The 12,440-nt window shown below is 45.1% G+C and overlaps 1 protein-coding gene across 4 annotated transcripts in view; it reads left to right on the top strand.

Annotated features, from left to right (window-relative positions):
• Window positions 1-12,440, top strand: part of Tbce (tubulin folding cofactor E) — a 43,460-nt gene that overhangs the window by 17,653 nt on the left and 13,367 nt on the right. For all 4 annotated transcript variants that reach the window (XR_004385804.1, XR_004385805.1, XM_032885221.1 and 1 more), the window contains exons 3-5: window positions 521-605; window positions 3,877-4,062; window positions 9,867-9,955. Coding sequence is in view for 2 of the 4 variants with exons in the window: in XM_032885221.1 (XP_032741112.1) it covers window positions 521-605; window positions 3,877-4,062; window positions 9,867-9,955 (360 nt within the window). In the remaining 2 variants the exon portion in view is untranslated. The remainder of the gene's footprint in view (window positions 1-520; window positions 606-3,876; window positions 4,063-9,866; window positions 9,956-12,440) is intronic.

Genomic DNA, 12,440 nt, shown 5'->3' with positions numbered 1-12,440 from the left:
CTTGAGTTTTTTGGACTGAAATTACTTGTATTTCATCTTCAATTTTTTCTTCCCTCAGACTTTTTGCTGTGGTGGTAATTACAGGTATTTACGGTAGAATTTGACATTTTAATCATGTTTTGATTATAGTTATGAGTTATGATCTGACATCATAAACTGACATCACAGCCAGTTTATAAAGAGGTTAGAGAGAGAGAGAGAGAGAGAGAGAGAGAGAGAGAGAGAGAGAGAGGGACAGAGAGAGAGATCCCTGTATCCCCTGTGCAGTGAGCCATGTTTGGTCCTCTGCATTATTTTTCTTCACTTGGTACCATGTCTTCAAGCTTATCCTTGCTTAGAATATCCAGTAAAGTTTAGCTATTCATATTTTCTGGGTTTGGTAGCTTTTTAGCCCACACTGAGACATTCCATCCTCTGCTTGTGTGTGATACAGCTTCTGTCACAAGTGCATTTGCTTGCAGGAGAATAGAGCATCCCTCTGTCATCTTTTGTCACTTGTTTTCTCTTTTTCTTTTGCTAGGACTCTGGTTAGGAGTTGAGTGGGACAATCCTGAGAGAGGAAAGCATGATGGGAGCCACGAAGGTACTATGTATTTTAACTGCAGGTAAAAATGGCTTATGGATTGACAGGGTTATAGTTAATTATGAACAGTGGGGCTGGAGATGAGGAAGCATTGTTGGACTGTGAATAGCCACGGTAGCGTATGGGATCGTTAGAAAAGGAACTTCAGCCTGCCATGGTGGCCCATGACTGCAATCAGGTGGTAGAAGCAGGCAGACACAATCATGTACAAGTACATGCCCCGACAAGAGGCCAGAGCAGTGTTGCCTTTTGCTTTCTGCTGAATTCTCTTGAGTCAGTGTCTCTCACTGAACCTAGAGCTACTATTTTGGTTAGACTGACTGGCAGGCAAATATGTGACACTCTTAGCTCTCCACACACCCCAGTGCTGGGGTTATAGGTGTATGTCGCTGTTGATGGTGCTGGGAATACTAACTCGAGTCCTAATGTTTGCACAGCAGTACTCTTGCCCACTGAACCATTTCCTGCTCCATTCCCCCTTTTTGTTTTAGTCCTATTGTCCAGGTTGGCATCTAACTTGATGTATAGCTAAGGCTGGTTCCGAACTTGAGATCCTCCGGCCTCTACCTCTCAAGTTCTGGGATGTTCAATATACACCACCATGTCCTGGCTAGCCCTTGGTTTCTTCTTTCTTTTTTGGATTGGATCTCACTTTCTAGATGGCCTGGAACTCATGTAGAACAAGCTAGCCTCGAGCTTACAGAGATCCATCTCTGCCTCCTGAGTGCTAGGGCTAACTGTCACTGTACCTGTCTTTGCTTTCATTTTCTGTGTCACAGGTTCTGAGCACTAGGTGCTGGTGGGATGAGGACAATGTCCTCCTAGGTTCAGAAGTTGCACTTGGCTGTAGCATATTGACATAAATCCAGACTACTAGTGGTTTCTGTCTAAATCACTGTCAAATCAGTGTATCTTCTGGAAATGTGTTGTTTATGGGCATGCATTTGGCTAGCTTTTTTTTTTTCTTTTTCTTTTTATCATTTACTTGGCTGTTTGGTTTCCTGAAAAACCTGCCGGGAAGGGTCTCACCAAAGATTGAAATCTCGGATTTATAACATTGCACAGCCTTTGCTTTGCAGCTCCCGACACAGTTCCACACTGTCCGTCTGCCTACAACCAAAGTAATGAGCTTCTTCTTTTGACTAAATCATTACCATTGCTGTAAGAAGTGTGAATTAAGCCTAAGTGCGTGTAATCTCGAAACTACAGAGGCAGAGGTGGAGGCAGAGGCAGGATGATTGCATGTTCAAGGCTTGGGGCTAAGTGACAGAACAGCCTTAGGAAAAAAAGCTAGAAATGTATTTTTATCCTAAATGTGTGTGAGTCTGTGAGTTTGCGTGTGCGTGCGTGCGTGCTTGCGTGCGTGCTTGCGTGCGTGCGTGCTTGCGCGAGTGCATGCCAAGGCTAGAGGTCAGCACTTAATGTCTCCCTCTATTGCTCTCTACCTTATTTTTTTTTTTTTTTTATTCATTTATTCTTTATAAGTACAATGTAGCTTTCTTCAGATACACCAGAAGAGGGCACCAGATCTCTTTACAGATGGTTGTGAGCCACCATGTGGTTGCTGGGAATTGAACTCATGACCTCTGGAAGAGCAGTCGGGTGCTCTTAACCGCTGAGCCATCTCTCCAGCCCTCTACCTTATTTTTTGAGGCAGATTACTGAACTCAGAGCTCAACAACTGGCTAGACTAGCAGGTGTATAAGCCCCGGGAAAGCTCTCCTTTTTCTGCCTCCTTGTGTTGTGTCAACAGTGGCCATCTTTTATGTGGATACTCGTCCCATGCTACCCAGCAGGCGCATCCACTAAGGGACTCCACAGCCCCTATTTGAGATTTGCAGCGTTCTCTCCGCTTTCATCTTAAATAGTGTTGTTTGTTGTTAGACAAGGCCACTATGTAGCCTTGGCTGGTGTAGAACTTGCTCTGTAGATTAGGAAGACCTTTAGCTTGAGCTCAGTGCTTCCTGAGTGCTGGGATAGAAGGCATGTGCCATCCCGCCTGAATGTCTTACTGTCTTACATTCTAGCTTGGGTTTTATTTTGTGTGTATTGGAATTTTGCCTGCATATATGTCTGTGTGAGGGTGTTGGATCCCCTGGAGCTGGAGTTACAGACTTGTGAGCTGCCATGTGGGTGCTGGGAATTCAACCATCGTCTTCCGGAAGAGCAGCCAATACTCTTAACTGCTGAGCCATCTCTCCAGCCTGTAGTTTCTTTAAATTTAGATTGCAATGTTTGGAAAATAAAATTTCTCTTTTCGTGTTTCTGTACTTTACTGTAAACATTAGCATTTCAGTTTGATTTTTCTTATTTTTTAATTATTGTGTGTGTACATGATATACATGTGTGTGCTTGTGTTCCTCTGCATGTGTGGAGGATGAAGAAAACTTTATGGAGTCAGTTCTTCTCTTCCACCTTTAAATGGGTTCCTGGGATTCAACCGAGGTCACCAGGCTGTACACGAAGTACTTTCCTGGCACACCGAGCATCTGGGCAGCCCAGCAGTTATTCATTCAGCCCTCTGCCCTCTCTTCCCTCCTTCCCCCTCTCTTTCTTTCTAATCCTCATTACATCCCCCTACCTCCAGCATTTCCTTAAAACTTGTCAGCATTTGTTTACGAAATGTTTTCTTCTTAGCTTTTTTGGTTTTGTGTTTTGTTTTGTTTTGTTTTGTTTCTTTTCAATACAGTGTTTCTCAGTATATCCCTGGCTGTCCTGGAACTTGCTCTGTAGATCAGGCTAGCCTTGAACTCACAGAGATACCCATGCCTCTATCGCCAAATGTAGGAAAAAATTATACTTCTTAATCATTAGAAAGGTAGAATGTTCCCTGTGGATCTACTATTTTTGTTCTCTTTAACGTGAATTATCTATCCATGTCTTTTGTCTGTAGGAATTTCACATGCTTGCATAAACTCGGAACCTTTGTGATCACTTGTAGATATTATAAACTTTCCTTAGTACGTTTTTGTTTATATTGTATTTATTTTAGCATATAGAATTATTCAAAAGTCACTAAGATATCATGCTTTAAACATTTCTTTGCAGACATCTCTTCCTTTCTAGATACTAAACCTAGAGCTTTAACAGTAGCCAAAGTACTCTTAACACTGAGCTATAGTCACAGTAGCCCTCTGTATACTCTTTAAGAGTTTCACTAGCCTTGAACTTGCTTTAGAGCCTTGTCAGGTGTGGAACCTGCCTTAGCCTCCCAAATATCTGGGATTGGCAGGCCTCTGACACCATGCTCAGTAGCAGGTGATATTTGTGTATTCATTTCTCTCCTTTTCCAGGCACCCAACAGGAGGCTCTTTCGTTCGTCCAAACATAGTTAATTTTGGAGAAGACTTTCTTACTGCCCTTAAGAAGCGCTATGTGCTTACAGATGGACCTGATGATGATGAAAAATCGTGTTCCTTAAAAGTCGGAAGTAAACAAGTGCAAACTATTGGATTTGAGCATATTACAAAGAAGCAGAGGTAAATACAGCTAATGCTGGTAGCGTGGCTTTCAGAGTCACCAGATTATTTGCTGACGCTTGTAACTTTGCTTTCATATTGGATCATCTTCTTCACACAATGACTTGAAATTTGGAGAACATAAGCACTGATTATTTGGGGAAATTAAAACCCTCAGTTTAGCTGAGTGTGGTGGTAACCATAGAAAGCACTTGGGAAGGGGAAGTGGGAAGATCAAGGAGTTCAATGATTATTCTTGGTTATGTAGCCAATTTAAGGCCAGCCTGGGCTACATGAAATCTTACACTTTAAGAAAAAAAAAAAAAGGGAGGGGGGTAAACACTGGAGAGATGGCTCGGTGGTTAGGAGCACTGACTGCTCTTCCAGAGGTCCTGGGTTTGATTCCCAGCAACCACATGGTGACTCACAACCATCTGTAATGGGTTCCTATGCCCTCTTCTGGTGTGTCCGAGGTGGTGGCAGTGTACTCACATAAATAAAATAAATATTTAAAAACAATACTCGCTGCTCTTGCAGAAGACTCATATAGCAAAGCAGCTCACAACTGCCTAAATGCCTCCAGTTCCCGGATCTGACGCCCTCTGTGACGCCCTCTGCTGAATGCACAGTTCAGGCGTGCAGGCAGTGTCTATGCAGACATGCAGCTAAGACAGTCACACACATAAAATATAAGCAAATATGATAAAGAAGAAGAGGAGGAGGTGCTGGTGAGATAGCTCAGGGGCTAAGGTGCCTGCCATGTAACCCTGATGTCCTGAGTTTGAGCCCAGAGATCACTTAAGAGTGGGAAGAGAACAGGCTCCACAAACTTGTTTTGATCTCTGCTTTTGGTGGGTAAGTGGGGTGGGGTTTGCAACCTCCATAGCAGCAGAGTTGATGATCCTCAAGAGGAAGCTGGCTCAGCACCCGTGAGTAGCCCGTGCTGGTTCAGACTTCAGGAGTTTGATGTGAGTGGTTTATTTCAGTAGAGCATAATTTGGTGGAGATGAACTCAATAAAACATACCTAACTCTCCCTGAGGAACAAATAAACTAAATGAAGATCGGATGGAAAACAAATGTATGATAAGGTTCTGTGGGAAGATCCAGTACGGGGAAAATCTCTAACCTTGTAGAGCAAAGGTCACCAGGCTATTAAACAGTCTGCTCCCAGCCTCATTCCTTCCCTTGGAGTCACAACTCTATGTGTTTAACATTCCAGATTCCCCATTTGCTTACCTGTGAATACAAAGACCTCTACATGACACCAAGATGTCAGCCTACATGAGTAATGAATAGGATTATGGTTAATGTAGTCTGAACCTGGCCGTGTTAGGATTCTCTAGAGGAACAGAACATATAGAATGAATGAATGAATGAATGAATGAATGAATGAATGAATGAATAAATGAGAGAGAGAGAAATATATATTGTACTGGCGTGTGTGTGTGTGTGTGTGTATGTGTGTGTGTGTGTGTGTGTGTATGTGTGTGTGTGTGAAATTGACATAAACTAGAGTCATCAGTGAGGAAGGGCCATGAGATCCAGCTGTAAGGCATTTTCACAGTTACTGGTCAGTGGTGATAAAAGAGCAGGATGAACAACCCATGTGAAGTAAGCAGTACCTCTCCATAGCCTCTGTGTTAGCCACTGCCTCCAGGTTCCTACCCTGTTTGAGTTGCTGTCCTTCCTTTGGTGATAAACAGCAATGTGAGTAAGTTGAATGAACCCTTTCCTCCCCAGCTTGATTTTGGTCGTGGTATTTCATTCCAGCAATAGAACCCCTAAGCTTGTCTATCAGTGGCTGTCTACCAAGGGAAAGTTCCAGTGGTTGTTCAGTCTAGGAGTCTGAATGTCTCAGCTGATCTTTAGTAAATGCCCAAATCCTGAAGGAGATTTTAATGCCAGTGAAGTAATGGACTTGCCAGTAAGAGTGAAGGCGAGCAGAGAGCAAGCTTCCTTTCTCTGTGTCCTTTATATAGGCTGCCAGCAGGTGCGGCCCAGATTAAAGGTGTGTCTCCCACTTCAAACTCTGGATTAGAACTAGGTCTTCTCTCTTCAGACGATATAGTTGAGAACAACGCCTCGCAGTGTTGTCTTTCCTTGTTATTACCATCTAGCTGGCCAGCTCTGCATTTATATCTTAAGATAGGCACAGTAAAGCCAAGAGAAGCAACTAGGAGCCCGTGTATCCTGGCTCTTCTGGAGATGGCTTAGGATTGACACCTCTGTAGAGACCTGGCCCCCCAAGCTTCGTGCCAAGGTGTCCAGCATGAGACACTTTAAACCGTAAAGGGAAAGAGCAACTTGATTAAGATTTTTTAAATTATTTTTATTATTGCAAGATAGATTTAATGTAGCCCAGGCTAGCCTTGAATTTTTTGTTTGCTTGTTTGATTTGTTTTGGTTTTTCTAGATAAGGTTTCTCTGTGTATCCCTGGTGGTCCTAGAACTTGTTCTGTAGACCAGGCTGGCCTCAAACTGCATCAGCCTCCCAGGTGCTGGAATTAAAGGCGTGCACCACCCAATCTGGCTTGAACTCTTTTAATTTAACCTTTTTATTATCCTGTATATGTGTGTATAAGGGCAGCATGCTGCTGTCACAGTATGAGAGTGTGACCAGTGTGTATAAGGGCAGCATGCTGCTGTCACAGTATGAGAGTGTGACCAGGACAGCTTTTTGGAGCTGGTTCTTTCCCTACTGTTGAGACAGGTATTCCGTGCTAGCTGGCCTTGGAGCATAGTGATTCTCTTCTGCCTTCCACTTGATCACAGGAGTGCTGGGATTACAGATGTGAGCCTTTGCCTGTTGATCCACTTGATCACAGGAGTGCTGGGATTATACATGTGAGCCTTTGCCTGTTGATCCACTTGATCACAGGAGTGCTGGGATTATACATGTGAGCCTTTGCCTGTTGATCCACTTGATCACAGGGGTGCTGGGATTATACATGTGAGCCTTTGCCTGTTGATCCACTTGATCACAGGAGTGCTGGGATTATACATGTGAGCCCTTGCCTGTTGATCCACTTGATCACAGGGATGCTGGGATTATACATGTGAGCCTTTGCCTGTTGATCCACTTGATCACAGGGATGCTGGGATTATACATGTGAGCCCTTGCCTGTTGATCCACTTGATCACAGGGATACTGGGATTATACATGTGAGCCTTTGCCTGTTGATCCACTTGATCACAGGAGTGCTGGGATTATACATGTGAGCCCTTGCCTGTTGATCCACTTGATCACAGGGATACTGGGATTATACATATGAGCCTTTGCCTGTTGATCCACTTGATCACAGGGATGCTGGGATTACAGATGTGAGCCCTTGCCTGTTGATCCACTTGATCACAGGATTGCTGGGATTATACATGTGAGCCCTTGCCTGTTGATCCACTTGATCACAGGGGTGCTGGGATTATACATGTGAGCCTTTGCCTGTTGATCCACTTGATCACAGGAGTGCTGGGATTATACATGTGAGCCTTTGCCTGTTGATCCACTTGATCACAGGGATGCTGGGATTATACATGTGAGCCTTTGCCTGTTGATCCACTTGATCACAGGGATACTGGGATTATACATATGAGCCTTTGCCTGTTGATCCACTTGATCACAGGGATGCTGGGATTACAGATGTGAGCCCTTGCCTGTTGATCCACTTGATCACAGGAGTGCTGGGATTTCAGATGTGAGCCCTTGCCTGTTGCATTTTGTAGACATTGGTATCAGGGATTGAACTCAGGTCCAAGTGCTTTTATCCACAGAGTGATCTATCTACATGGTCTGACTTTGAGTTCTTGACCCTCCTGCCTTAGCCTCCGAAGTAATGGAATTAAAGTACGACCATACCAGGCCTAGAAACTGACTTCTTCAGAGTACAAACTACTGGTCTGCGGCTATTGACAGTTTTAGGAATGAATATTCACAGTTCCTTTCGATGAAAAACTGAAATGGAGAGTTGTGTTAAAAAGCAAGGGATTTTTTGGGCATGGTGCCACATGCTTGTAATCTTTTATAGTGCTTGTGAGGTGGAGGCAGAAGCAAGGCCAGCTTAGGCTACGTGAGACCCTGTTTCAAACAAACAAACAGCAAGTAATTGCTGGAAATTATGGTGGACAGAATATGGGCATAGTGGTGTTGAGACTGACTGACTTCGGAGTCTAGGAAGTCATGCGGTTTTCTCAGGTACTAAGTTGGCAGCACCTAAGTCATCATGAAGTTGCTTGGTCCTAACCTCACACAAAAGTTGGAACCAGGAAATACTTGTTTTGGCCTAGACACCATGAAGCATCTCTGAAACTCTCAGGGCCTGTTGAATAATTGTGAGAGCCTTTGCCCTAGGACCGGTTTGATTGTAATCACCTCCCCTGCATTTAGCTCTCATGTTTATTCCTCAGTTGTCAGTTTTCCGTTGATTTTTACAAGTATCAATTAAGCCGTTGTGTGCTAAGTAGTATTTTGAGATCTTTGTAAATACTAATTCACCAAATCATTTGTTGCAGAGTATATCTATAAACCAGGTTAGCAGTGTTAGCGCTAAAAATTGCTTAAACCAGTCCCCAGAACATACCCATCATGCCAAACCGGATTCCATCACCTGGAGACACTAACTCCTCCCTCCTCCCTCCCCCTCCCTCCTCCTCCCTCCCTCCTTCCTCCTCCTCCCCCCCCCCCCTCCTCCTCCTCCCTCCTCCTCCTCCTCCTCTCCTCCCCTCCCCTCCATCTCCTCCCTGCTTCTCTCCTCCCTCACTTCCCCTCCCCTATCTCCTCCCCTCCCTCCTTTCTCCTCCTCTCCTCCCTCCTCCCCTCCCTCTTCCTCCCTCCTCCCAGCACCTGCCGGCCATTGTTCTTTTTACCTGTTGCTTTGCCTGTTCTAGGATCACCAGGTGGGATTATGCAGTATTTCTGTTCTCCTCTGCCCCCACCAGTATCTGATCATTGTGCTTGAGTGACATCTTCAAGGTCTCTCCATTTATGGGTTGTCAGAATTTCTTTCTTCTTAAGGCCAGACTGTTTCTCAGTGTGATGTCCTGTTTGGTTCATTTGCCCTGCATTGTTTCTACCTTTTGGTTATTGTGACTAAAGGTGCTACAATTAAAGTGAAGTAAAGCACTTTACCATAGTGACGTCCGAGGCACCAGGATTTAATCAACTTGCTTAGTGGAATTGGACCTTGAAGCCGTGTAGTACAGGCCTGGAGTTTGAGTTCCAGGACATTGCTTCTTCTGACCAGCAGAGGACACAGATCCTGCACATGGAGAAACAGTAAACCTCTGCATGCACAATGCTGAGGACAGACATATTCCTAGAGAGGCTCGGTCTCAGTGCCAGGTGTCACTTCAGCATTTTGGGAAACTGAAAACTGTTAGCCAAAAAACTAGTGATTTTATTGGGATCTAGTCATATAGTAAAATGCTAACAGGGATGGAGACAAGTGTCCTAGAGCTTACGTGTAATAGTGCTAAATCTAACTGTTCACAGTTGAGGCAAGAAGTCACAGGAGAATCTGTATAGCAGAATGTCACATCATTTCATGGTGTACAATAAAAGTCATTGTGAGACTCAGTCAGGATTAAGTCAGAGCAGCCGTGATTGGGCGCTGGCTGGGGAGTGGGGGAGAGCAGAGTGTGGTAGAGGTCAGTGACTACAGCTGCCTATGCCTGTGATGCTTCACTTCACTCTCCTTTTTTGTGATGCTTTGCACCTTAATTTGCATGGTGGGTACTGGCCTTTGTATATCTTTGGTATTTTTGTAAGGTTTTAAAGGACCAGTGGGTAGCATATGACTAACATGTACGTGTGAACTGTTTTTCACGCAGTCAGCTGAGATCACTGCAGGACATTTCCCTGTGGAAGTGTGCCGTGAGTTGTGCTGGTGAACGAGGAAGAATTGCTGAAGCCTGCCCCAGTATCCTTTAACTAATTTTGGATTCGGCACCTGTGCTTGACACCATTGGTTGATGAGTTAAGTACATTCCCAGACCCTTTTGCCTGCAGGTATGGCCCATGAGATGAAAATTGTTCAATATAGTTTTCTGGTACTGGGGAGGGGATTTTTTTACTTTTTTGAGACACGGTCTTCCTCAGTAGTTCATGCTAGCCTTGACCTCACTATGTATCTGAAGGTGGCCTTGAACTCAATAGTTCTCACTCAGCTTTCCCAAGTGCTGGTATTATAGTGTGAGTCTCCATGCTTAGCTCTTAAAATGGAAGTTTGTAGGTGGGCCCCCTAGCAAGGGGACAGAGTTGGTTGGCGTCCTCCTGTTGTATTGGTCTCTGGTGCAGGTGGGATGCCCAGGCTTCCTCAGTTGCTCTTCAGGTGTGAGGAGAGCTGCCCTGCAAAGCTGAGAGCCTCGTGGATATGGGCATGTGATAAGCTGGCACGTTTGGGTTTGCAGATTGTGATGCCCCCCTTTTGTTCCCTACCCTGCTCCTTGTGTCGCTCCCCACCTGTTTCCTCCTGAGATTGATAGCTTTCCAGCCATAGCCCTGGAGGGGTGAAACAGGCTCTCCATGTTCGTGAAGTGTTTTAGTGAATGTTTTTGAGATAGCGTCTCATGCTGTTATCCCAGGCTGTCCTGGAACTGAATATGTAGTTAGGCTGGCCTTGACATTGCTTCAGCTTTCATACTGAGATTACTCATCTGAGCTACCACAACTGTCTGTCTCCATATTTCATCTGTGTTTAATGTTTATAGTTATATTGTGGGATATATCAAATTGGACTCTGGATGGAGGCTGACAGGTAGTCTTGGCTAGTCTATACATGTGATAGTTATCTATTCTGGGCCTTGGATTTTCTCCTGAGGTAAAAGTGACTCAGCAGGTGAGTGTAGCACTTGTTATTGTAGTACCAGACAGAGGCAGGGCCGTCATGAATTTGAAACAGTTCTCAGCTTCCTGATGACTTAAGGTACAGCTGCTATTGTCATCCTTAAGACTTTTCTTCCTTCGGTGGATGCTCTGTCTCTTTTATAAAAGGTCCCGTCTTTCAGTGAAGTGTACCTTCAGCTTCTCTCAGAGACTATATGTTGGGGTACAATTGGACCCCAACCCGCTTCTCCCTCCCCACACTGCTTTCTGTCTTCTCCTGCTCATTTAACACCTAATTCAGTCAGGTCTGATGGTTTTCTCAATCATGTGCCACAGTGAGTCACTTCTAGTCAACTTAGACCATAATTTCTACACCCAGTAAATAGCTGTACCATGTACCTGGCCAGCTCTGTCTGTTCACAGCTGTACCGTGTACCTGGCCGGCTCTGTGTGTTCACAGCTGTACCGTGTACCTGCCCAGCTCTGTCTGTTCACAGCTGTACCGTGTACCCAGCTCTGTCTGTTCACAGCTGTACCGTGTACCTGGCCGGCTCTGTGTGTTCACAGCTGTACCGTGTACCCACTGTGTGTTCACAGCTGTACCGTGTACCTGCCCAGCTCTGTCTGTTCACAGCTGTACCGTGTACCCAGCTCTGTTTGTTCACAGCTGTACCGTGTACCCGGCCAGCTCTGTCTGTTCACAGCTGTACCGTGTACCCGGCTCTGTCTGTTCCTTTACTTCCTGCACCTGGCAGATCCTCCTGGCTGAACCTCCATCTTGGGTACTCAGCCTGGTATCACCTGCTCTCATGCTGAGGTGGGATCCAAACCTGCTGTGAGGATGTGCTGCCAATTTTTATGTCACCTTGATACAAGCGAGAGTCATTGAGAAGATGGAGCCTCCCTTAAGTAGGGTATTTTCTTACTTAGTCATTGATGGGGGAGAGCCCAATCCATTGTGAGTAGTGCCATCCCTGGGCTGGTGGTGCTCTAAGAAAGCAGGCTAAGCAGGCCATGAGCAGTCCAGTAAGTAGCTCTTCCCCACGGCCTCTGCATCAGCTCCTGCCTCCAGGTTCTACCCAGTTCCTGCTTTGGGTTCCCTCAGTAGCCTGTGGTTCAGGATAGGATAGAAATGTGTGGCAGATGCCTGGTTACATCTGTGACTGCCTTGTGTGGAGAAGGCTTCCTAGTAGATTGTCAGGGATCTCTGTCTATAAAATCGTCTTTGTTTTGGAACCTTTAACGTTTTTCTTTCCTAACAGTAAGCTACAGAATTTTGTTTTTATCAACCCTTTCCTCCCCAAGTTGTTTTTGGTCATGGTGTTCATCACAGCAGTAATAACCCTAACTAACACAGCAGACCATCTGTCTCTTTTGTTTCCCTATATTCCTTGGCTCAACTTTGCAGCTGAGTGACTTCCCAGAGACCCATGTCAGTTCCTGGTACTCTGCTCCAACTTCTCTAGTAGTCTCGTTTCTGGTAGACTAGTAGACTTTGAAGTAGCCCGGAGGTCCTTCATAATGAGGGCTGGCCTCCAAGGCCTAGGCTAGAGGTTCTCTACCTATAGTTGAAATCCCTT

This window comes from Rattus rattus, chromosome 14 (genome assembly GCF_011064425.1).
Source record: "Rattus rattus isolate New Zealand chromosome 14, Rrattus_CSIRO_v1, whole genome shotgun sequence".
Taxonomy (NCBI): Eukaryota; Metazoa; Chordata; class Mammalia; order Rodentia; family Muridae; genus Rattus; species Rattus rattus.
Note: the sequence above shows the minus strand (reverse complement) of the source record. Positions and strands in the feature narration are given on the sequence as shown.